This window comes from Dermacentor albipictus, chromosome 3, assembly GCF_038994185.2.
Source record: "Dermacentor albipictus isolate Rhodes 1998 colony chromosome 3, USDA_Dalb.pri_finalv2, whole genome shotgun sequence".
Lineage (NCBI taxonomy): Eukaryota > Metazoa > Arthropoda > Arachnida > Ixodida > Ixodidae > Dermacentor > Dermacentor albipictus.
Window position 1 is genome coordinate 120,999,829 of NC_091823.1, and position 25,630 is coordinate 121,025,458.

Sequence of the window (25,630 nt, forward strand, 5' to 3'; positions counted from 1 at the left end):
ATCACTCTAAACATTTCATTACAAAAGAAATGGCAGGAGTGTACTGTTGATATGAGTATCTGTCGCGAGATAATGGGTTATAGACCACTGGCGGAGATCGACTGAACCACGCATAGTGTGGTTGGTGTCTTGTGATGTATGCCCACCACTACGTGTTTAGGTGCGTGCGTATGGTGTGCTTATCGTCGAGAGACTGCTTTTGCGTCGTAATATCCGCCCCCCATCTTCCTGATTCTTCGACAGATATTGAGACTACCAAGTGATCGTGATAAGTACTTACCTGTTCATGCGGAAAACTGAGAAACTGAAGTGGTACTGGATGAAATCGTGAAATATTCTGGTCCACTTAAAAAGTTCTCCGCATCTAAGGAACGGATTTAGAGGCAAACGACTACCTTAGGCACCGTCATTCATTGGCAAACAACACATGCAGGACACGCCCAGTTGGCGAGAACTCTACGAGGAGTATGAGGAATCTTAGCGCATCGCACTCTGCATTTGCTCAGTGAATCCGCGAATCTCGCTGACATGTGCAGCTCACTCGCCGGTGGAACGAAGTAAACTATTACGGTAGAGCTCATCTCAAGCTGAATATCTAGGTGAGTGTGTTTAGCATTGAAGCAACGTAGCGACACACCGAATTGCCACTACCGAAAAGCGCCATCTATGCGGGGTGTATGCAGCCAGGCTAACCTTCTCTCGAACTTCCCTATGGACACGCTGAAAGCGAAATTTAGCAGCTTCGCCGCGATGTCTGTCGGTGGCGTCTATGTAAATTTATGATCAGACAAGATTGTCTGTTTGTTTATGGTGTGGATTCGATTCGGTCTAGCACCGGATAAATTTTAAGGAAAGCTTTGTTTTGTTCTTGAAGAGTGGCACATAACCAATGCCCCATGTTGACGTCAATGACTCATTGATGAGTGGCACGTACCTAGTGTGACTTATTCAGCGCGACATGCGCAGTGACATACGTTGGTGTCAGATAAGTTCGTTGAAGAGTGGCACATAACCAGTGACCCAAATGTTGGCATCAATGACTCGTTGATGAGCGGCACATACCTAGTGTCACATCTCCAGTGCCACATGCGCAATGACATACGTTGGTGTCAGATAAGTTCGTTGAAAAGTGGCACATAACCAGTGACCCATATGTTGGCATCAATGACTCGTTGATGAGCGGCACATACCTAGTGTCACATATCTAGCGCCGCATGCGCAGTGACATACGTTGGTGTCAGATAAGTTCGTTGAAGAGTGGCACATAACCAGTGACCCAAATGTTGGCATCAATGACTCGTTGATGAGCGGCACATACCTAGTGTCACATATCTAGCGCCGCATGCGCAGTGACATACGTTGGTGTCAGATAAGTTCGTTGAAGAGTGGCACATAACCAGTGACCCATATGTTGGCATCAATGACTCGTTGATGAGCGGCACATACCTAGTGTCACATATCTAGCGCCGCATGCGCAGTGACATACGTTGGTGTCAGATAAGTTCGTTGAAGAGTGGCACATAACCAGTGACCCATATGTTGGCATCAATGACTCGTTGATGAGCGGCACATACCTAGTGTCACATATCTAGCGCCGCATGCGCAGTGACATACGTTGGTGTCAGATAAGTTCGTTGAAGAGTGGCACATAACCAGTGACCCATATGTTGGAATCAATGACTCGTTGATGAGCGGCACATACCTAGTGTCACATATCTAGCGCCGCATGCGCAGTGACATACGTTGGTGTCAGATAAGTTCGTTGAAGAGTGGCACATAACCAGTGACCCATATGTTGGCATCAATGACTCGTTGATGAGCGGCACATACCTAGTGTCACATATCCAGCGCCGCATGCGCAGTGACATACGTTGGTGTCAGATAAGTTCGTTGAAGAGTGGCACATAACCAGTGACCCACATGTTGGCATCAATGACTCGTTGATGAGCGGCACATACCTAGTGTCACATATCTAGCACCGCATGCGCAGTGACATACGTTGGTGTCAGATAAGTTCGTTGAAGAGTGGCACATAACCAGTGACCCAAATGTTGGCATCAATGACTCGTTGATGAGCGGCACATACCTAGTGTCACATATCTAGCGCCGCATGCGCAGTGACGTACGTTGGTGTCAGATAAGTTCGTTGAAGAGTGGCACATAACCAGTGACCCATATGTTGGCATCAATGACTCGTTGATGAGCGGCACATACCTAGTGTCACATATCTAGCACCGCATGCGCAGTGACATACGTTGGTGTCAGATAAGTTCGTTGAAGAGTGGCACATAACCAGTGACCCAAATGTTGGCATCAATGACTCGTTGATGAGCGGCACATACCTAGTGTCACATATCTAGCGCCGCATGCGCAGTGACATACGTTGGTGTCAGATAAGTTCGTTGAAGAGTGGCACATAACCAGTGACCCAAATGTTGGCATCAATGACTCGTTGATGAGCGGCACATACCTAGTGTCACATATCTAGCGCCGCATGCGCAGTGACATACGTTGGTGTCAGATAAGTTCGTTGAAGAGTGGCACATAACCAATGACCCATATGTTGGCATCAATGACTCGTTGATGAGCGGCACATACCTAGTGTCACATATCTAGCGCCGCATGCGCAGTGACATACGTTGGTGTCAGATAAGTTCGTTGAAGAGTGGCACATAACCAGTGACCCATATGTTGGCATCAATGACTCGTTGATGAGCGGCACATACCTAGTGTCACATATCTAGCGCCGCATGCGCAGTGACATACGTTGGTGTCAGATAAGTTCGTTGAAGAGTGGCACATAACCAGTGACCCAAATGTTGGCATCAATGACTCGTTGATGAGCGGCACATACCTAGTGTCACATATCTAGCGCCGCATGCGCAGTGACATACGTTGGTGTCAGATAAGTTCGTTGAAGAGTGGCACATAACCAGTGACCCATATGTTGGCATCAATGACAAGTTGATGAGCGGCACATACCTAGTGTCACATATCTAGCGCCGCATGCGCAGTGACATACGTTGGTGTCAGATAAGTTCGTTGAAGAGTGGCACATAACCAGTGACCCAAATGTTGGCATCAATGACTCGTTGATGAGCGGCACATACCTAGTGTCACATATCTAGCGCCGCATGCGCAGTGACATACGTTGGTGTCAGATAAGTTCGTTGAAGAGTGGCACATAACCAGTGACCCATATGTTGGCATCAATGACTCGTTGATGAGCGGCACATACCTAGTGTCACATATCCAGCGCCGCATGCGCAGTGACATACGTTGGTGTCAGATAAGTTCGTTGAAGAGTGGCACATAACCAGTGACCCAAATGTTGGCATCAATGACTCGTTGATGAGCGGCACATACCTAGTGTCACATATCTAGCGCCGCATGCGCAGTGACATACGTTGGTGTCAGATAAGTTCGTTGAAGAGTGGCACATAACCAGTGACCCATATGTTGGCATCAATGACTCGTTGATGAGCGGCACATACCTAGTGTCACATATCTAGCGCCGCATGCGCAGTGACATACGTTGGTGTCAGATAAGTTCGTTGAAGAGTGGCACATAACCAGTGACCCAACTGTTGGCATCAATGACTCGTTGATGAGCGGCACATACCTAGTGTCACATATCTAGCGCCGCATGCGCAGTGACATACGTTGGTGTCAGATAAGTTCGTTGAAGAGTGGCACATAACCAGTGACCCATATGTTGGCATCAATGACTCGTTGATGAGCGGCACATACCTAGTGGCACATATCTAGCACCGCATGCGCAGTGACATACGTTGGTGTCAGATAAGTTCGTTGAAGAGTGGCACATAACCAGTGACCCAAATGTTGGCATCAATGACTCGTTGATGAGCGGCACATACCTAGTGTCACATATATAGCACCGCATGCGCAGTGACATACGTTGGTGTCAGATAAGTTCGTTGAAGAGTGGCACATAACCAGTGACCCATATGTTGGCATCAATGACTCGTTGATGAGCGGCACATACCTAGTGTCACATATCTAGCGCCGCATGCGCAGTGACATACGTTGGTGTCAGATAAGTTCGTTGAAGAGTGGCACATAACCAGTGACCCAACTGTTGGCATCAATGACTCGTTGATGAGCGGCACATACCTAGTGTCACATATCTAGCACCGCATGCGCATTGACATACGTTGGTGTCAGATAAGTTCGTTGAAGAGTGGCACATAACCAGTGACCCAAATGTTGGCATCAATGACTCGTTGATGAGCGGCACATACCTAGTGTCACATATCTAGCGCCGCATGCGCAGTGACATACGTTGGTGTCAGATAAGTTCGTTGAAGAGTGGCACATAACCAGTGACCCAAATGTTGGCATCAATGACTCGTTGATGAGCGGCACATACCTAGTGTCACATATCTAGCGCCGCATGCGCAGTGACATACGTTGGTGTCAGATAAGTTCGTTGAAGAGTGGCACATAACCAGTGACCCAAATGTTGGCATCAATGACTCGTTGATGAGCGGCACATACCTAGTGTCACATATCTAGCGCCGCATGCGCAGTGACATACGTTGGTGTCAGATAAGTTCGTTGAAGAGTGGCACATAACCAGTGACCCATATGTTGGCATCAATGACTCGTTGATGAGCGGCACATACCTAGTGTCACATATCTAGCGCCGCATGCGCAGTGACATACGTTGGTGTCAGATAAGTTCGTTGAAGAGTGGCACATAACCAGTGACCCATATGTTGGCATCAATGACTCGTTGATGAGCGGCACATACCTAGTGTCACATATCTAGCACCGCATGCGCAGTGACATACGTTGGTGTCAGATAAGTTCGTTGAAGAGTGGCACATAACCAGTGACCAAAATGTTGGCATCAATGACTCGTTGATGAGCGGCACATACCTAGTGTCACATATCTAGCACCGCATGCGCAGTGACATACGTTGGTGTCAGATAAGTTCGTTGAAGAGTGGCACATAACCAGTGACCCAAATGTTGGCATCAATGACTCGTTGATGAGCGGCACATACCTAGTGTCACATATCTAGCACCGCATGCGCAGTGACATACGTTGGTGTCAGATAAGTTCGTTGAAGAGTGGCACATAACCAGTGACCCATATGTTGGCATCAATGACTCGTTGATGAGCGGCACATACCTAGTGTCACATATCCAGCGCCGCATGCGCAGTGACATACGTTGGTGTCAGATAAGTTCGTTGAAGAGTGGCACATAACCAGTGACCCATATGTTGGCATCAATGACTCGTTGATGAGCGGCACATACCTAGTGTCACATATCCAGCGCCGCATGCGCAGTGACATACGTTGGTGTCAGATAAGTTCGTTGAAGAGTGGCACATAACCAGTGACCCATATGTTGGCATCAATGACTCGTTGATGAGCGGCACATACCTAGTGTCACATATCTAGCGCCGCATGCGCAGTGACATACGTTGGTGTCAGATAAGTTCGTTGAAGAGTGGCACATAACCAGTGACCCATATGTTGGCATCAATGACTCGTTGATGAGCGGCACATACCTAGTGTCACATATCCAGCGCCGCATGCGCAGTGACATACGTTGGTGTCAGATAAGTTCGTTGAAGAGTGGCACATAACCAGTGACCCAAATGTTGGCAGCAATGACTCGTTGATGAGCGGCACATACCTAGTGTCACATATCTAGCGCCGCATGCGCAGTGACATACGTTGGTGTCAGATAAGTTCGTTGAAGAGTGGCACATAACCAGTGACCCATATGTTGGCATCAATGACTCGTTGATGAGCGGCACATACCTAGTGTCACATATCTAGCGCCGCATGCGCAGTGACATACGTTGGTGTCAGATAAGTTCGTTGAAGAGTGGCACATAACCAGTGACCCATATGTTGGCATCAATGACTCGTTGATGAGCGGCACATACCTAGTGTCACATATCCAGCGCCGCATGCGCAGTGACATACGTTGGTGTCAGATAAGTTCGTTGAAGAGTGGCACATAACCAGTGACCCAAATGTTGGCATCAATGACTCGTTGATGAGCGGCACATACCTAGTGTCACATATCTAGCGCCGCATGCGCAGTGACATACGTTGGTGTCAGATAAGTTCGTTGAAGAGTGGCACATAACCAGTGACCCATATGTTGGCATCAATGACTCGTTGATGAGCGGCACATACCTAGTGTCACATATCTAGCGCCGCATGCGCAGTGACATACGTTGGTGTCAGATAAGTTCGTTGAAGAGTGGCACATAACCAGTGACCCAACTGTTGGCATCAATGACTCGTTGATGAGCGGCACATACCTAGTGTCACATATCTAGCGCCGCATGCGCAGTGACATACGTTGGTGTCAGATAAGTTCGTTGAAGAGTGGCACATAACCAGTGACCCATATGTTGGCATCAATGACTCGTTGATGAGCGGCACATACCTAGTGGCACATATCTAGCACCGCATGCGCAGTGACATACGTTGGTGTCAGATAAGTTCGTTGAAGAGTGGCACATAACCAGTGACCCAAATGTTGGCATCAATGACTCGTTGATGAGCGGCACATACCTAGTGTCACATATATAGCACCGCATGCGCAGTGACATACGTTGGTGTCAGATAAGTTCGTTGAAGAGTGGCACATAACCAGTGACCCATATGTTGGCATCAATGACTCGTTGATGAGCGGCACATACCTAGTGTCACATATCTAGCGCCGCATGCGCAGTGACATACGTTGGTGTCAGATAAGTTCGTTGAAGAGTGGCACATAACCAGTGACCCAACTGTTGGCATCAATGACTCGTTGATGAGCGGCACATACCTAGTGTCACATATCTAGCACCGCATGCGCATTGACATACGTTGGTGTCAGATAAGTTCGTTGAAGAGTGGCACATAACCAGTGACCCAAATGTTGGCATCAATGACTCGTTGATGAGCGGCACATACCTAGTGTCACATATCTAGCGCCGCATGCGCAGTGACATACGTTGGTGTCAGATAAGTTCGTTGAAGAGTGGCACATAACCAGTGACCCAAATGTTGGCATCAATGACTCGTTGATGAGCGGCACATACCTAGTGTCACATATCTAGCGCCGCATGCGCAGTGACATACGTTGGTGTCAGATAAGTTCGTTGAAGAGTGGCACATAACCAGTGACCCAAATGTTGGCATCAATGACTCGTTGATGAGCGGCACATACCTAGTGTCACATATCTAGCGCCGCATGCGCAGTGACATACGTTGGTGTCAGATAAGTTCGTTGAAGAGTGGCACATAACCAGTGACCCATATGTTGGCATCAATGACTCGTTGATGAGCGGCACATACCTAGTGTCACATATCTAGCGCCGCATGCGCAGTGACATACGTTGGTGTCAGATAAGTTCGTTGAAGAGTGGCACATAACCAGTGACCCATATGTTGGCATCAATGACTCGTTGATGAGCGGCACATACCTAGTGTCACATATCTAGCACCGCATGCGCAGTGACATACGTTGGTGTCAGATAAGTTCGTTGAAGAGTGGCACATAACCAGTGACCAAAATGTTGGCATCAATGACTCGTTGATGAGCGGCACATACCTAGTGTCACATATCTAGCACCGCATGCGCAGTGACATACGTTGGTGTCAGATAAGTTCGTTGAAGAGTGGCACATAACCAGTGACCCAAATGTTGGCATCAATGACTCGTTGATGAGCGGCACATACCTAGTGTCACATATCTAGCACCGCATGCGCAGTGACATACGTTGGTGTCAGATAAGTTCGTTGAAGAGTGGCACATAACCAGTGACCCATATGTTGGCATCAATGACTCGTTGATGAGCGGCACATACCTAGTGTCACATATCCAGCGCCGCATGCGCAGTGACATACGTTGGTGTCAGATAAGTTCGTTGAAGAGTGGCACATAACCAGTGACCCATATGTTGGCATCAATGACTCGTTGATGAGCGGCACATACCTAGTGTCACATATCCAGCGCCGCATGCGCAGTGACATACGTTGGTGTCAGATAAGTTCGTTGAAGAGTGGCACATAACCAGTGACCCATATGTTGGCATCAATGACTCGTTGATGAGCGGCACATACCTAGTGTCACATATCTAGCGCCGCATGCGCAGTGACATACGTTGGTGTCAGATAAGTTCGTTGAAGAGTGGCACATAACCAGTGACCCATATGTTGGCATCAATGACTCGTTGATGAGCGGCACATACCTAGTGTCACATATCCAGCGCCGCATGCGCAGTGACATACGTTGGTGTCAGATAAGTTCGTTGAAGAGTGGCACATAACCAGTGACCCAAATGTTGGCAGCAATGACTCGTTGATGAGCGGCACATACCTAGTGTCACATATCTAGCGCCGCATGCGCAGTGACATACGTTGGTGTCAGATAAGTTCGTTGAAGAGTGGCACATAACCAGTGACCCATATGTTGGCATCAATGACTCGTTGATGAGCGGCACATACCTAGTGTCACATATCCAGCGCCGCATGCGCAGTGACATACGTTGGTGTCAGATAAGTTCGTTGAAGAGTGGCACATAACCAGTGACCCATATGTTGGCATCAATGACTCGTTGATGAGCGGCACATACCTAGTGTCACATATCTAGCGCCGCATGCGCAGTGACATACGTTGGTGTCAGATAAGTTCGTTGAAGAGTGGCACATAACCAGTGACCCATATGTTGGCATCAATGACTCGTTGATGAGCGGCACATACCTAGTGTCACATATCTAGTGCCGCATGCGCAGTGACATACGTTGGTGTCAGATAAGTTCGTTGAACAGTGGCACATAACCAGTGACCCAAATGTTGGCATCAATGACTCGTTGATGAGCGGCACATACCTAGTGTCACATATCTAGCGCCGCATGCGCAGTGACATACGTTGGTGTCAGATAAGTTCGTTGAAGAGTGGCACATAACCAGTGACCCAAATGTTGGCATCAATGACTCGTTGATGAGCGGCACATACCTAGTGTCACATCTGCAGTGCCACATGCGCAATGACATACGTTGGTGTCAGATAAGTTCGTTGAAATGTGGCACATAACCAGTGACCCATAAGTTGGCATCAATGACTCGTTGATGAGCGGCACATATGTATATGTCACATCTCCAGTGCCACATGAGCAATGACCTACATTGGTGTCAGATAAGTTCGTTGAAAAGTGGCACATAACCAGTAACCCATATGTTGGCATCAATGACTCGTTGATGAGCGGCACATACCCAGTGTCACATATCTAGCGCCGCATGCGCAGTGACACACGTTGGTGTGAGATAAGTTCGTTGAAGAGTGGCACGTAACCAGTGACCAATATGTTGGCATCAATGACTCGTTGATGAGCGGCACATACCTAGTGTCACATCTCCAGTGCCGCATGACCATTGACATACGTTGGTGTCAGATAGGTTCGTTGAAGAGTGGCACATACCGAGTGACCCACGTTGACGTCAATGACTCATTTATGAGCGGCACATACCTGGTGTCACAATATCCAGCCACATGCCCACAGACATATGTCCGTGTCAGATAGGTTCGTTGCAGGCACATTCCTAGTGATCTCATCCATTTTCCTCCACTTTATAACCCCCCGCAGGGGCGTCTGCGTCAGCAGGCGTTTGGTGCGTTGCGTCACCACGGACCCGAGCACACGAGGGTTGGCCCCTCCCGCGTGTAGCCGTGCGCGGCTTAGCCGTGTCTGGGGAAAAGGGGATCCTGGGGGTTGAGCCGATGCTGGGTGTTTGGACCTTTAAGGCCCCCCGGCGGAGGCAACACACCTCTTCGGCCTCGGCTTCACATAGACGGCACCTCCAGGCTGACCCACCTGGGGGAAATCGGCAGTCGCCTTTTCCTGTCTCTCCCTCCTTCAATCTTCGTCTTTATCTCTCACTTTTTGACCTTTCCTGTCTCCTTTTCTCTTCTGTTTACTTCCTTTCTCCTGGTGGCGAGGGTTAACCCTGTGTGGCTATCCAACCTTGGGTACACCATATTCGGTTATAGTGACGGCGTACGACTGGCATCGTGCAGTCTTGTATGCAAGCTCTGCCGCGTCCCCTCGTTGGGCTCCGTGGTGGGTGGTCGGCGCTGTTGCCGAATGTATATATTTCTTCATGGAAACTTCTTTCCCTTCCCTTGTTGATCGCCCTCAGAAACGAGGGCGCACCGAAGATGTCTTCAAGTTTTTTGGACACCAAACCCAGAATTTTCCCCGCTTCCACGTTGTTCATTCTGAAAAGCCAAACAAAACCGTGCGAAACATTTCACCATTCCTTGTTTCAAAGTCCCTGACTGATGTTTTTGGTCCAGGTTATAAGGTGTCGAGGATGACAAGCGGCGATCTCCTCTTGGAGCTCCGCGATTTAAAACAATATGAGAAACTACCGCAACTAGTGTCATTTGGGGAGACTCCCATAACAGTAACCCCGCACCGTACCATGAACACCACCCGTGGTGTTGTGTCAGATGATGATTTGATTGACCTGACTGAGGCGGAGCTCCTGGAGGGCTTCAGCGAGCAAAATGTGATCAACGTCAGAAGAATTAAGATGAGACGGGACGGTAAAGAGATTCAGACGAAGCACCTTATAATTACTTTTGGATCAAGTATCTTGCCCGAGTCAATCGAGGCCGGGTACATCAAGCTCCATGTTAGGCCGTACGTGCCAAACCCACTCCGTTGTTTCAAATGCCAGCGCTTCGGCCACAGCTCGCAGAGCTGCCGAGGCCGCCAGACTTGTGCTAAATGTAGTGCCCAAGAACACACCTCTGAAGCTTGTGAGAACGCTTTCCACTGTGTAAACTGTGACGGGGATCACGCCGCGTACTCGCGGTCGTGCCCCTCATGGAAGAAGGAAAAAGAAATTGTAACGATCAAAGTAAAAGAGAATATATCCTTCAGAGGCACGCAGGCGGGTTTCATACCTGCCCAAGAAAAGTTTTGCCGATGTGACGCGTCAGGGGGCAGCGACACAACGGCCACCGGCGGCTGTCCGACCCACAACCAGCGAGTCGGCAGTCACGCCATCTGCCCCCGCGGCGGTTGCAGCTAGCCCTGCTCCGTCAACCCACCAGACGGGGCCACCGACCACGAAGGTGGGTGCAGCTGAGGCTGCCCCAATCTCCGCGGCCCCTTCCAGCGCTGGCAACGGCCGGCGCAGCCAAATCCCCCACGGAGCCCCATCGACCTCCGGTCTGGTGGGTGCACGGGTCTTGCCCTCCAAGGCAGGGCCCTCGCTGGTAAATTCTCGCTCGCAAGAGCACGTGTCCGGCGCCTCACAAGAGGCAATGGACACTACAACTATCCTCAAGGCGCACCGAGCGCCTAAGGAGCGGCGAGGCTCCCTCGAACGCTCCAGAAAGAGTAGAACGCGCGTTACAGGGCCTCGAAAGAGCTCTGTAACTTAAGGCATCACCTCCGTTTCCATACACACAGCACTTATTTACCTTCAAAATGGCGATACAAATTATTCAATGGAACGTAAGAGGTCTTTTTAGGAACCTTGATGACGTGCAAGAGCTTATACAAAAACACAATCCAAAAGTGCTGTGTCTACAGGAAACACATTTAAACCCACAACACACAAACTTTCTCCGACAGTTTGTCAAGTTCCGCAAAGATCGCGATGATGCTGTCGTATCATCAGGCGGTGTTGCCATTTGTATACATAAAAGTATTTCCTGTAAGCGTTTACAGCTACAAACCCCCCTTGAGGCAGTGGCGGTTCGAGCTGTTTTCCTAAACAAACTCGTCACCATTAGCTGTCTTTACGTGCCCCCACACTACAAGTTAACAAAACATGAATTCCAATCCTTTATAGATCAATTGCCAGAACCTTATGTTCTTCTTGGCGATTTCAATGCGCACAGCTCCCTGTGGGGCGACACTCGTACAGACGCGCGAGGTCGTCTTGTTGAACAGTTCCTTTTTTCTTCAGGTGCGTGCTTGCTCAATAAGAAGGAACCCACGTATTACTCCCTAGCAAACAGAACCTTTTCTTCAATAGATCTTACCATAGTTTCCCCGTCCATACTGCCCGAACTCGAATGGGAAGTTACGAACAATCCTTACGGGAGCGACCACTTCCCTATACTGATAAGAACATCTAAAGAAAACGAATACCCTCCGCAAGCTCCTAGGTGGAAGGTAGACACAGCTGACTGGGAGAAATTTCGAACTCTCACTAACATCTCATGGGCCGACATGTCTTCTCTAGAAATTGATGCTGCTGTGGAGTATCTTACATTATTCATAATAGATGCCGCATCAAAATGCATATCCGAAGCGAGTGGTCTGGCATGCAAACGACGTGTACCGTGGTGGAACAGCGAATGTAGGATCGCCCGTAAGAATCAGAACAAGGCGTGGGGGTTGCTACGCGCTTGTCCCACTGCAGAGAATCTTATGAACTTTAAGAAAACTAAATCACAAGGCAGGCGAACCCGCCGACAGGCCAGAAGAGAAAGCTGGCACAAGTTCTTATCGAGTATTAACTCGTTTAGGGATGAGGCCAAAGCCTGGAACAGAGTTAATAGGATTAGAGGGCGGGAAACACATTCACTTCCCCTGGTAAACACACAGGGCGATACACTGCAAGACCAGGCAGACTCACTTGGGGAATATTTTGAGAGCGTTTCAAGTCAAACAAATTATACACAATCCTTCCTCAAATACAAACAAACAGAAGAACGTAAGCCATTAACAAGAAAAGGTCGAGAGAATGAGCCTTACAACCGCCCTTTTTGTATTGCCGAATTGAGAGCTGCCTTGAGTGCATGCAACAGCTCCGCACCAGGATCTGATAGAATCATGTATGAAATGCTCAAACACTTACACAATGACACGCAGGTTACACTACTCACGCTTTTCAACACCATTTGGGATGCAGGGTACCTTCCAGCTGCATGGAAGGAAGCCATTGTTATCCCTGTTTTGAAACAAGGCAAGGACCCTTCCTCAGTGTCAAGTTACCGCCCGATAGCCCTCACAAGTTGCATTTGTAAGGTGTTCGAAAAAATGATAAATCGGCGACTCATCTTTTTCCTTGAACAGAGCAAAATTCTTGATCCTTATCAGTGCGGCTTCCGAGAAGGACGCTCCACAACTGACCACCTTGTACGTGTAGAGGCAAATATCCGGGACGCATTTGTACACAAACAATTCTTCTTATCCATATTCCTCGATATGGAGAAGGCGTACGATACGACGTGGCGTTACGGAATCTTAAGAGACTTGTCAGAAATGGGCATCCACGGTAATATGCATAATATAATAGAAAGCTATCTGTGAAATCGTACCTTCCGGGTAAAAGTCGGCAACGCACTCTCACGCCCTTTTACGCAAGAAACGGGTGTACCCCAAGGAGGCGTGCTGAGCTGCACGCTCTTTATCGTGAAGATGAACACGCTTCGTGCTTCATTACCACCCGCCATCTTTTACTCTGTCTACGTGGACGACATTCAAATAGCTTTCAAATCGTGTAACCTCGCAGTCTGCGAGAGACAGGTACAGCATGGCCTGAACAAAGTCTCAGTGTGGGCAGACAAGAATGGATTTAAGATCAATCCTAACAAAAGCTCTTGCGTTCTTTTTACAAGAAAGAGAGGCCTGGTTCCGGATCCTTCCTTAGAACTGTGTGGACAACGAATACCTATTAGCAAAGAGCACAAATTCCTAGGTGTCATACTTGACTACAGACTCACTTTCGTCCCCCACATTAAATATCTTAAAGAAAAATGTCTGAAAACAATGAACATAATCAAACTCCTATCCCAGACTACGTGGGGTAGTGACAGAAAGTGTTTGATGAATATCTATAGGAGCCTCATTCGATCGCGACTAGACTATGGTGCCGTGATCTATCACTCTGCCGCCCCGAGCGCACTAAGGATGCTAGACCCAGTCCACCATCTAGGAATCCGATTGGCCACTGGCGCTTTCAGAACGAGTCCCATACAAAGTCTATATGTAGAATCACATGAATGGTCTCTCCACCTACAGAGATCATACATCAGCCATACATATTTTCTGAAAGTCCACTCAAACCCCCAACATCCCTGTTTTAATACCATCAATGACATGACATGTGCTACACTCTTTCGCAATCGTCCGTCCGTAAGACAGCCTTTCTCGCTGCGTGTGAGGGAGCTTAGCGAAGAAATGCACGTTCCACTCCTCGAGCTTCGCCTAATGCATCCAGCCAAGCTGCTACCTCCTTGGGAGTGGCAGCTCATACAATGTGATATATCTTTCGTGGAAGTCACAAAGCATGCTCCAGAGATTGAAATCAAGATGCATTTCCGGTAACTCCAACACAAATACTCCTGCACGGAGTTCTACACTGACGCATCGAAGTCACGCGACGGGGTGTCCTATGCAGCCGTCGGTCCATCCTTCTCGGAATCCGACGTACTGCACCCGGAAACTAGTATCTTTACGGCTGAGGCCTACGCACTGCTGTCGGCCGTAAAGCATATAAATAAATCAAAACTCCAGAAATCAGTTATATATACGGACTCCCTCAGTGTTGTGAAGGCCTTGATGTCTTTCTGCAATCACAAAAATCCAGTATTTAATGAACTCTACTCCGCACTGTGCAAATCATATATGTCTAACCAACATGTGATCATATGCTGGGTGCCTGGACATAGGGGCATCGAGGGAAACGTTCTAGCTGACCAGATGGCCTCATCAATCTCATTGCATGCAGATAATCCTACTGCTTCGGTCCCTGTCACAGACCTGAAGCCTTTCTTAAGAAGGAAACTACGAAGCCACTGGCAACGCATGTGGGACGAAGAAATAAATAATAAACTGCATGTAATAAAGCCACAATTAGGTTTCTGGCCTCCTGTAACAAAATCCCGCCGGACAGATGTCCTATTCTGTCGTTTAAGAATAGGACACACTTTTGGCACACATAACTTTTTACTCACGGGAAACGAGCCTCCAACCTGCGGTAGATGCGGTGAGAGGCTGACCGTCCTCCACGTCCTCCTGGAGTGTCGGGAAGCCGAACATGAAAGAAAGAAGCATTTTCCCTTAGCATACCGGCAGCGCATCCCCCTTCATCCTGTTATGTTACTCGGCCCAGAACCTTTATTTGACACGAACGCAGTTCTAAGTTTTCTGAAAGATGTTGTCTTGCATGTTTTTAGCCCTACATGTTCGTAGCGGGTCCTCTCTCAGAGGATGCCGCTGCGATAGCTCTTTAGTATAGCACATGCCTCTAGGCCCTTGTGTTTCAAGGGCTCTGGCGAGGCAGCAGTGCTCCAAGTAATTTTACCATTCTATATATTTTTATTTTGCATCATTCAACGATAGATTTTAATGTTCACAGTATTCGTCATTAGTCATCGCCATAATTTTATAGTACATAGATTTTACGCACTTTACAGCGACTATTTTTAGGCCACTTTACAGCCAAGTCACATCTCCATAATACATCGTCAACATCACCACTTGTCATGGCGCTCTTTGGCCAAACCTGGCCCTTGCGCCACAAAACAACACACATCATCATCATCATCCACTTTATAACCAGTGCCACATGACCAAGCACATACGTCGGTGTCACGTTGAAGAGTGGCACATAACCAGTGACTTGTTGGAGTCAGTTACTCAGAGATAAATCACATATGCAGTGCCACATGCTGAGTGACATACGTTAGTGCAAGATGGGTTCGTTGAGAGAGAGAGAGAGGAATATGGGAAGACAAGGATGTTAACCACTCAAGGGTCTGGTTGGCTTCCCTACGCTGTGGAAGGGAGAAGGGGAAGAGGGAGAAGGGAGAGAGAAGGTGTAGAGACGTGTACGGACAGTACTTGTGTTAAAGCCACTCGCGCAAATCACGCAAATCAGACGTTCTCAGACAGCATAAAAGTGCCTTCACTGCCTTCTGTGCCGATGATCGATGGGAATGGTGCTCTAGCATTGTCTGTTCACTCAGAGGACGATCATCTAATTTCCTCAATGTGTTGGACAAAGATTGTCTTTGTGCTTGAAATTGAGGACAATGGCACAATAAGTGGTCAGTCTTCTCCACGTATCCGCAAACATCACATGCAGGACTATCAGCCATTCCAATTAGTACTGAGTAGGCATTCGTGAAAGCAACTCCAAGCCACTACCGACACAGGAGAGACGCTTCACATCGGTGGAGACCGGCCGGAGTTCTGAGTTGCAGTGACGGGAGTGGTTGATGCGCCACTGGAACTGGTTGATGTAGTTGATCCGTCAGTACAAACGTGTGTGCATTGCTTATTTCACGTACAAGAGAAGTAAAGTTAGTTGCTTGAGTGCTGATGACAGCAAGTCCGACCTTCTCTTAAGTCATGGGATTGCAAGGTTTACTTGAGTACGGCGCACACACCATGGAGGTATGGCAGATCTTGCTGCTGGTGCGTACCTGACCTGAGAGAGGCACGGTGCGCGAAGACAGTCGCACTGAATGTCATGTGGGATCTATCTACCGGGAGACTTGCAAGGTGGTGAGTAGGGGTCCGGGTGAAGTGCCTCATGTGCACACCCATAGTTTGTTGTGTTCCAAGAGCGGAATCTTGAGCGACTGCAATAACTTCAGTCGTTGACGCACTCTGTGGTAGATGGTAGACCGAGGCATATCTTTAGGGCTTGGTCTTGGGTGCTTTGGATTACATTCAGGTTAGTTCTTCAGGTATTGAACATGTCCGCTAGGCTGTACCACAAGAATACAATAAAGAGGACTCTGTACAGCTGCAGCATAGATTCTCACATAATTCACACGAAGGGTCCAGGAGAGATTTCTGTCAATGACCGCCCCCAAGAAACTGCGACTTGTGCTGTAGAGATCAGCTGTCAGTCGACGGATATCGCGTACGGAGACATTGATTTCCTGGTAAACGCCACCGCTGCACACTTTTCGCACGATATATGAAGTCCTTGTTCTCGAAGGTAGGATTATGTTAAAGTCGCGACTTTATGAAGCGGCGCGCTAAGCTGCAGTCGCGTCACACCCGACGTCCAGTGCAGTTAAGTGCAGTTAGGGCACTTACGAACATCTGTGCTGCAGGCGTCTTCTGAATGCGACCAAGAGCATCGCGGGCACACGACGTTGTTCACGCAGACACCCTTTACGTAGCCATTCTAACAACACTTGAAACACTGGAGGGGCTTCAGTACGAATGGTCGTACTGGATGGCGGACATTTCCAAACTTGACGGGGGAAGGTAGGCTGTCTCCTTCAAGCAAAATCTTCGCACAGTGTGTTTCTCAGTCTGAAAATCCTTGTTATGAAAATGCCTTCTGTCGTTCGTTTGATCGGTATTGGCAATCATTCGGGATGGCAACGTCGACGTCACAAATGACGGCCGCAGTGCTATCGCCGCCTGTAGGGATCAAAGATCGCACCTTCCCATTGTCGATCTCAGTTACATTACGGGGGCCTTCAAGGGCTCTGCAATGTAGCACATCAACTGCCAGAACATTTTTTTCCCGAGTTTGTTCGCACGTCTTTAATCTCATTCGGTGTGATTCTCGAGTAACGTAGAGAGGTCCTGCCTGCTGAGGAACCGCAATTTGGTCGCCGGGTCCACGGGCATAAAGAGCACAGTGTGCGGCCAGCGCAGCGGTGCACTCTTCACGGTAGAAGCACTTGGCGACGAAGATGCCTGCAGTAGTCTTCTTTTTGCTGATCTACTCATCACGACCTTAAAGTCATCGTCCAATGAGTCGAAGCTGTCCGATCATAACTCAGTGGCCTCGCTGTCTTTATCGCTTGACGCACTTCCACGTTTCCTGGGCGCTATCCGACCTGACGGCTGCGCATCAGGAAAGTCCTCGGAGATATCTTCATCCATTGCCTCAAAGAGGGAGCGGCAGCTCCCCGAAATGCAGGGAAATAAAGAGAAAAAGCGGAGACAAAAATACAAGCGTTCTATCAAAGAATAACTTCGTCTTCTCTCTAGGTTCGTTGAAAAGTTGCATATAACCAGTGACCTAGTTGGTGGGCAAATGATTATAGGCACTGAGACAAAGCTACTGAAAAGATCCTGAAGTGCGCTGGTACTACTAGTGTCAACATACGGCCTAGCGGAGAAGCTTTTGCACGTACCCTTGCAGACGCTACCAACGCAATAACGGTTGAGACAGGGTATTCCAGTTCCTCTTCCGCAAAAACGAAAACAACTAGCGCCATCCTTCAACGTTGCGCGACAACTACCCTCTTTTACAGCAATCTTGATGGTCTCGACATGTTCTTAAACATTTCAATGCAAGTGCGTTAAGGAGCCCGTGTCGCAGAAAATCCGGCGTCTTTTCGGGAAGGATTTCGAACCACCCATACCCAGGCCTTCCATGTGACGCAAGGAATTTACTGAAATAATTGAATTTTTCAAGTCAAATACGTGGAAAAATCGTAAATTATTACTTACACACAGCCTGCAGACATGATCGCTCTCGGGTTGTAATTTGCCCACATGACAAAAATAGTTCCGTTACGCGAAAACTCAAAGAAACCCTTTTTACAGCGTTTCTACCATTCAAAGACTAGCCACGGCGTCCGCCATTTGCGTGCGCCGGCGCGCGGGTGTCCTGGGGACCACGGAGCGGTGCGCCCGCTTCCTTGCAATACCTCCAGCTGGCGCTCGCGTCCGTTGCGTCGCGGCCCACGCAAGTGGCCACGTTTCTACCACAAAGCCCGCCTTCGTCCATAGCGTTCGCGGCCAGCGTTTCCCTGTAAGCATTACGGTTGCATACGCTCCAGTTGCCGGGAAGCATGAGAAGTACTCGGGGATTTTTGAATGCTATCGTGTTCCACTCTTAAAGGCGAAGCTTAAGCGTCCTCCAAGTTTTGCTCTCTACGCGTTCTATTTTTTCGGCTACCGCGCAGAGCGACGGCGCAACCGCTGGCAACCTCTCTGCGTCATGCGTGGCTTCGTGCGATTACTCCGGAAGCTGGGGCATTTTTGCGATTAAATTGTATTTAAACGCTCACCGCACGTAGGACAGGATGTGCGTGAGGCTAGAAGTGCCTCCCCGTTCCACTGATGCGCAGGTAGGACAGTGACTCTTGTATTCTTCTAATAACTTTTCATGTTGGTGCCATTGATGAGGTGACAGCTGCCTCTGTGATGTGAGCAATTTTCCGCCGCGGCTCCCAACGCGCGTGAAAAGAAGGGAAGACAAGATGGTCTCGCACCGGATGACGTCGATCCGTGATCGATGTCGTCGACTCAGCGGTTGGCGACGCAGCAGCTCGATTACGTGAGTGGAGGTAGTGGCAGCACATGGTGGCAGACACCAACATGACCCCCTCCAAACACGTCGCCTCAACCTTCACCTCGTGCGTCAGCTTGTGACCGCTGTGCTGCGGCAAGTGTGATGTTACCGTTGTTTCGAAGATGTTAGAAAAAGTGTACCCCAACCCTGCGCCTCTCTTGCAGTCAATCTTCTCTTTTGTTTCTGTAATATTCCAAATATGTGACATTATTTTTTCAAGTTTCTTGTCTCTGTACTCTACACAGGTGACCCAGTACCTGAAGGGGGCGCACGGACTCGAAGCGCATCGGCTGCACCTGCCCGAATTGCGATTTGGCATGTTTATGTGGTTCAAGGTGGCTGGCGTCAAGCAGCCCGAGCCTATGCCCGAGATGTTCCGTCCCGGCGGCTTCAACACGTTAATCGAACTGCTCCGCCATCTAGTGGGAGCCGGCAGGCACACACTTGCAGCGTTGGCCGTGTGCAGCATGGCGCCGCTTGGTCGCTTGCGTTCGAAGCAGAAGGCTGCGGACTACATCACCTCCTTTGAAATCGCCCGCGACCGGTTCGAGGAGACGCTGGGGGACAATGGAGTGCTTGTCCTGCCCGCGGCCACCAGCGCTGCCCCGTTCCACAATCAGGACTTGCTATTCCTTGATTCGCCTGGCATGACGGCACTGTTTAGCTTGTTCAAGGTGCCCGTCTCGGTGTGCCCTGTAATGCTGTCAGCGGAGAGATTGCCCCTGTGTGTACAGGTGGTGGCGAAGAGGGGAAACGACAGGCTATGCCTGGCTGTCGCCAGGGAGATCGAGAACCGCTTTGGTAGGCTTGATCTTTCGGTGAAACAGCAAGGCCGAGTCTGACGTCTCGGCAAATGACACTTTATCATAGCTGACCCGTCTTATTAGAGCTTTTTAAGGTAGCCAGAATTGCAAGGAAGCTGTTCCCAGGTGTGCGCAATCGCAAAGGAGATGAGTGCCTCAGATGCAATAGGTTGTACGTGTGCAAAATATTTTGTACATTTATAATCGTGGAGAGTGAAAACATACGCCGTAAGAAGCATGTGCCATTAAAAAAAATGATGCATCACGTCCGCGTATAAAAAGATTTTCTATTGTTTATTATTTTAAACCACTGCACAGAAAGACTATTTCTAGCGGTTTGTTTTACAGGAAGTATAAACAAAAGAAATTGCAACTTTTTAGGCTTAACTCCTCACAGGTGTCCCTTTTGTGAAATCCGCGATGTCGATAATCATGCTGCCAAATTTAGTTTCAACGGCGCCTTCCACACATTGCTGAAAGTTTTAGCTCTCGACGACCCTTTTAGAATGAGCAGCTCTGAGCAAGCGATATAATTTTTAATAGTGAACACTCACGTGACCTTCTCTGACTTCTCTCTAGACATTACAAAATTAGAAAATCGTGCCTAATTCGAGATATTCATCGTCAAATTGCGAAGCTCAGTCGAGGCAATATCCGCACTGAACGCGTACCGCTGGCCGTAATACGGCAATGCCCCGTAAACAAGTGTGGGGCCAAGTTTGAATGATAGCATGCCGGCGGCAAATCCTGCCCCTTGTTCCAACTCGGGGTATTGTTTAGGCCAGGAATCTTCCAGGCACTGGGACGAGTATGCCCGGAAATAGGAGCGATAGAAACGGATTTATTTTACGTACTTGCGCCGACTCCAGATATGGTAGCCAGCTCTGTGAAGGAGCACTTTAAATGTTTGAACTGGCTACATGTCTTAGCATACATTAGGACGCGTCAGGAGATACTCACTGCACCTAAGGTCCGCGTTTAAAATAGTCGTCTTCCCTAGGTGACTAGACTACAGGGAATGTGATGACCCTGTCTTGGCCAATCATAATCGCCGAACCATTCACACAATAGCAGGGCCGCCTATTCTGCGTTACCGCAGTGCTAGCTTTCGATATTGCCTGAACTTACCCATGAAATTCGATGATAAATATCTTGAATTAGGTGCGATTTTCAATAATTTCTTTTCTGAAAGTGAGGGTGCATAAAATGTGACTGCCTTTGAATTCGTCATTTAAACTATTGCCCCTCAGGATCTACTAAAAAGTTACCTAGTAAGCTGAAATTTATTACACTTCCGAAGCTCACGTGAATAGCGGCAAAGCATGTCTGGATTACATATGAGCTTGTCTGCAAAACCGCCATGTTCAATGCGCTAATAGCTTGTTATAAAAACATGTATTGTAAACAACGCACCCTGTATATACTGTAGCGAAGAAGACTGGCGCGCCCTATGGACGCACTATCATCGCCGGCCCGCCGACGAAGAGGGGCTCGCGCTAGTCTTCTTCGCTACAACTACAGAGCGCGAGCCCCTCTTCATCGGCGGGCCGGTGATGATAGTGCGTCCATAGGGCGCGTCAGTCTTCTTCGCTACAGTACTTGTAAGGACATTCTTAGAAAGATGTTGCGTATATTATCCCGATCACTGCATCTTTCGATGCGTTGTTCTCCTTCGTTGTTTGTTCCTTTTTGTTCTGTGCAGTTTATTTACGCAGTTTAATGATCCTGTCATGGCACTTACGTGCTATTATTTGGTGGTGTTGTGAATACCGCAAAAATATGTGGCAATGTGGCCTTCTTTCTTCTTTTTCTCCTTTTTATCTGCCTACGTGTTGATGCCAGACCGTCAAATGACCCATTGAGCGAAAAAGCAGGCGTATGTAGTCTGTAACAGCGAAACGGCACCTAAAATCCCATTGACTGCGACGGAGCAAAGCGGGCGAACGGGTACGCGTCCTGCTCCGATAGCGCGCCAGGTATTGCGTGAGGAGAAAGGGCATTGCTGTGACGTCACGTCACCGTCGCCGGCGCACGGTGGTCGAGCCAGCTCTCGCGCACCACGTACCGCTATCGCTGGCCGGCCTTGTTCGCCGCTGCTGCTTCCTTGGTCTCTGGTCGCACAGGACGTCGGTGCCATGCGGCGTTTGCACCGCAAGCTGCTGCTGCTTACTGGCTCGGGCAGCGCGTACCGCTACGGTACATTATCAGCTTTTGGCTCTTGCGCCCGAAATGTGCTATACAATGTCTGCAATAAAACTGATGCTGTCGGGAGACGTTGGATGACATCCTAGACGAATGACTAATACCGGTGTCAAAGGCATACTTCTAATCGTGATCCGAGCCAATCCGGATTGAGCTTGATCCGGATGGAGGGTTGCTTCACGCTCATTTGAGAGCGCAATGTTGCGAGGTCCGGATCTGGACGATCGCTTTTCGAGAATCCTGATCAGCCTCTTAATCGCGATCGTAGGCTGACGTCTGCGCCCTCTAACGCAGTTTTCTGAAAAGTCTAAAAAAATGAAGGCAGCTCAACAACAACAACAACAACAACAACAACAATAATAATAAACGTTTGAAAACCTTTTTATGAGCAATAGTAAGCTGTAAAATTGAATTGGTATCCCAATTTTACCATGTTTTGCGCATCTGAATTGGTAGCCAAGGCATTATGCAGCTCTGAGATTTGCCGACAATCAGCAGGCGATGATAACTCGGTCCGGATAATTGGACCATGTAGCAGCGTCCATTGTTGACCGCTATCAAGAAATCCGATCCAAATCGGCTGCGATCGCGTTCAGAAGTGTACGTTTGACATCGAAGGCTCAAGAAGAAGCTTTTGTTGCTGCAATAGAGGCAATTAAGGAATTAGAATAAGCGCAATCACACTTGCTTTCTGAACTAGTGTCACAGCCGCTCATATGGCAGTTACAAACAAGTTTCACAAGTTAAAGGTGGAGCTCGGTAACGCTACCTTCTGAACTAAAATATTCGAAACAAAAACAGGAGGTCGCTGAAGGTGAAATCAAACTGCCGAACGCAAAGATTGCCACCCTGGTCAATACTCCCGCGTCGAGAAGACCGGTTGATACCACAGCTAGTGCTGATATCCTGCGCGAAGTATCTGATCGATTGGCCATAATTTCTTCACGGTGCGCTGACACTGAGCATATAATGCGACGCTCAAACCTGCTGTTATTTAACATAACGGACAATGAAAGAAGGGACTCGGCTGCGTCCGAGTAGAAAATTGTTCATTTCTGCTTTCAAAAACTTGACATAAGCCTATCGGGTATGCACTTAGAAAGGGTGCACAGATTAGGCAAGTATGCCGATAACAAAGAGAGACCCATCATATCGAATTTGACCTTCTATAAGGATAAAGAACGTATCTCATCAGTGGAACGAGTCTAGGTTTTCTATACGCGAATATTTCTCCGCAGTTACACGAGAAGCAAGAAGGAAGCTGATCAAATCCACGAAAGCGAGAAAATACTTCCTCGACGTTTCCATAAAATGTGGAGCGTGTAAGGCGAGTCCGTACAACTCGATGGTAACTTACAGCGAGGGGAAAACAGGTGGATCGCGAAGGAAACACTGCTACAGAACCGCAAACTCACGACTGAAAGTTTAATGGAAGTGTATCATAATATTAGTCGGGCCGCAACATTCATGCGGGGACGGATTGTCAGCGAATCTGTTCAGAGGCTGAATACATGGGCTGCCTAGATTATGAAATCATGCATCGTTTTTTTTTCATACGGCACCACGCTACGCCGACACAAGCGCCGCCGCGGTCACCGCAACCCCATTAATCTGCCGCAACCGCTGCTGCAGCCGTGCCGGCACCTTCGACGCGCATGACGTAACCACAGAAGCGCAGGCCATGTTCACAGGCGCCGTCACCACACTCCGTTCCCCTCATAGGATTTATTAAAGAAACAAGCGCATGAAGGCTAACTTGCTATACTAACTGCACTTGCGTTCTCTCTCTCTCTGTATATATATATATATATATATATATATATATATATATATATATATATATATATATATATATATATATATATATATATATATTGTAGCGGGTAATATGCATGTGGCACTGTAGTTGTAGTGGGTAATATGCATGTGGCACTGTGCGGACTGCCACCGCTGCGGCGCGAGACACGAGCGCGGGTTGTTGGTGCGAAGCGCTAGGACTCGTATCTAGAGCTACCTGCGATCCCTCGAACGAACTACATAAACCCCACTTCATTTGGTGGAGCTGCGGGGTAACCTCAAAAACTGGAACTCCGAAGCAGGACGCTACCGACTGCTGCGACCATGCCTGACGAAACCACCCAGGAAGATGCACCCCAGCCTCCGACGGTCATCGTTTCCGGTGCATTGCGCCAGCGTGATCCTGCCATCTTTAGCGGCACCGATGATCATGACGTGGAGGATTGGTTGTCATCTTACGAAAGGGTGAGCCAGCATAACAAGTGGGACGACGTCACAAAGTTGCACAATGTGCTGTTTTACTTAACCGGCGTCGCGAACCTCTGGTTCCGAAACCACGAACACGATTTCACAACGTGGAGCAGATTCAAGACAAGTTTCACAGAAGTGTTCGGGCGCCCCGCTGTGCGCAAGCTTCGCGCAGAACAACGCTTACGGGGGCGCGCGCAACATCACGGTGAAACGTTCACAAGTTACATCGAAGATGTCATTGACCTGTGTAAGCGCGTGAATCCGTCAATGGCGGAACAGGACAAGATAAAACACATTATGAAAGGCATTGATGAGGACGCATTTCAAATGTTGCTAGCGAAGGATCCGCGTACGGTGGCCGAAGTTATCAACTTGTGCCAAAGTTTTGACGAGCTACGGAAACAACGCATCTTAGCTCGGCGCCCACCGCCTACGGAAGATTCGTTAGCAGCATTGGTTATTGGCGACAACCACGCAACTTTGCTGACGCAAATAAAAGAATTTGTGCGCGAGGAGGTCGCGCGACAGCTCTCGATTTTGCCGACCACGGAGAAGCCTTCTCAATATTTGGCTCCAGCGATCCGACAGGTAATTCAAGAGCAAGTGACCGAAGCTCTTCCACCTCCGTGTCAGCCGGCTCCCGTGGCCGCGCCTCTGACGTATGCTGAAGCCGCTGCACGGGCGCCTCGTCTGCCGGGATTCTCTCCTCCGCCTTCAGCGCCTCTCCAGCCGGTGTTCTCTCATCCGCCCTCGCCTCGCCAGCAGGTCGCTCCCTTTTTCAGCGCACAGCAGCAAGGCACAAATCCTTGGCGTACTCCTGACAACCGCCCAATATGCTATGCCTGCGGTACACCGGGGCATGTAGCGCGCTTCTGCCGCCGGCGCTTGCCGGCCTTCGTGGGCACCGCGCGACCACCCAGCTCCGGATTCCGACCATACCGTATGCCTCAGCGACCACCATCGGAAGTCTACGCTGCTGATGACATACCAGCACCGCAGTCACAGCTCTACAATACTCGTCGCTCGCCTTCCCCTCGTCGGCGCTCACTCTCACCCATGCGTCGTAGGCCCAG

At 48.9% G+C, this 25,630-nt stretch overlaps 1 protein-coding gene and 1 long non-coding RNA gene across 3 annotated transcripts in view; one reads left to right on the forward strand and one right to left on the reverse strand.

Moving 5' to 3' along the window:
* Window positions 1–20,481, forward strand: part of LOC135919485 (fatty-acid amide hydrolase 2-A-like) — a 44,027-nt gene extending 23,546 nt beyond the window's left edge. The window contains exon 7 of the mRNA XM_065453343.2: window positions 19,530–20,481. Coding sequence (XP_065309415.1) covers window positions 19,530–20,126 — 597 coding nt within the window. The 3' untranslated portion in view covers window positions 20,127–20,481. The remainder of the gene's footprint in view (window positions 1–19,529) is intronic.
* LOC135919488 (uncharacterized) overlaps window positions 1–25,630 on the reverse strand; it is a 40,843-nt gene that overhangs the window by 12,974 nt on the left and 2,239 nt on the right. The window contains exons 1-2 of one of the 2 annotated variants that reach the window (XR_010569980.1): window positions 22,153–22,615; window positions 14,963–15,023 (exon numbers count right to left, since the gene is read on the reverse strand). This is a non-coding gene — a long non-coding RNA (uncharacterized lncRNA). Of the gene's footprint in view, window positions 1–14,962; window positions 15,024–22,152; window positions 22,616–25,630 lie in introns of those variants that run through there. The other variant, XR_010569979.1, reaches the window with a different exon arrangement.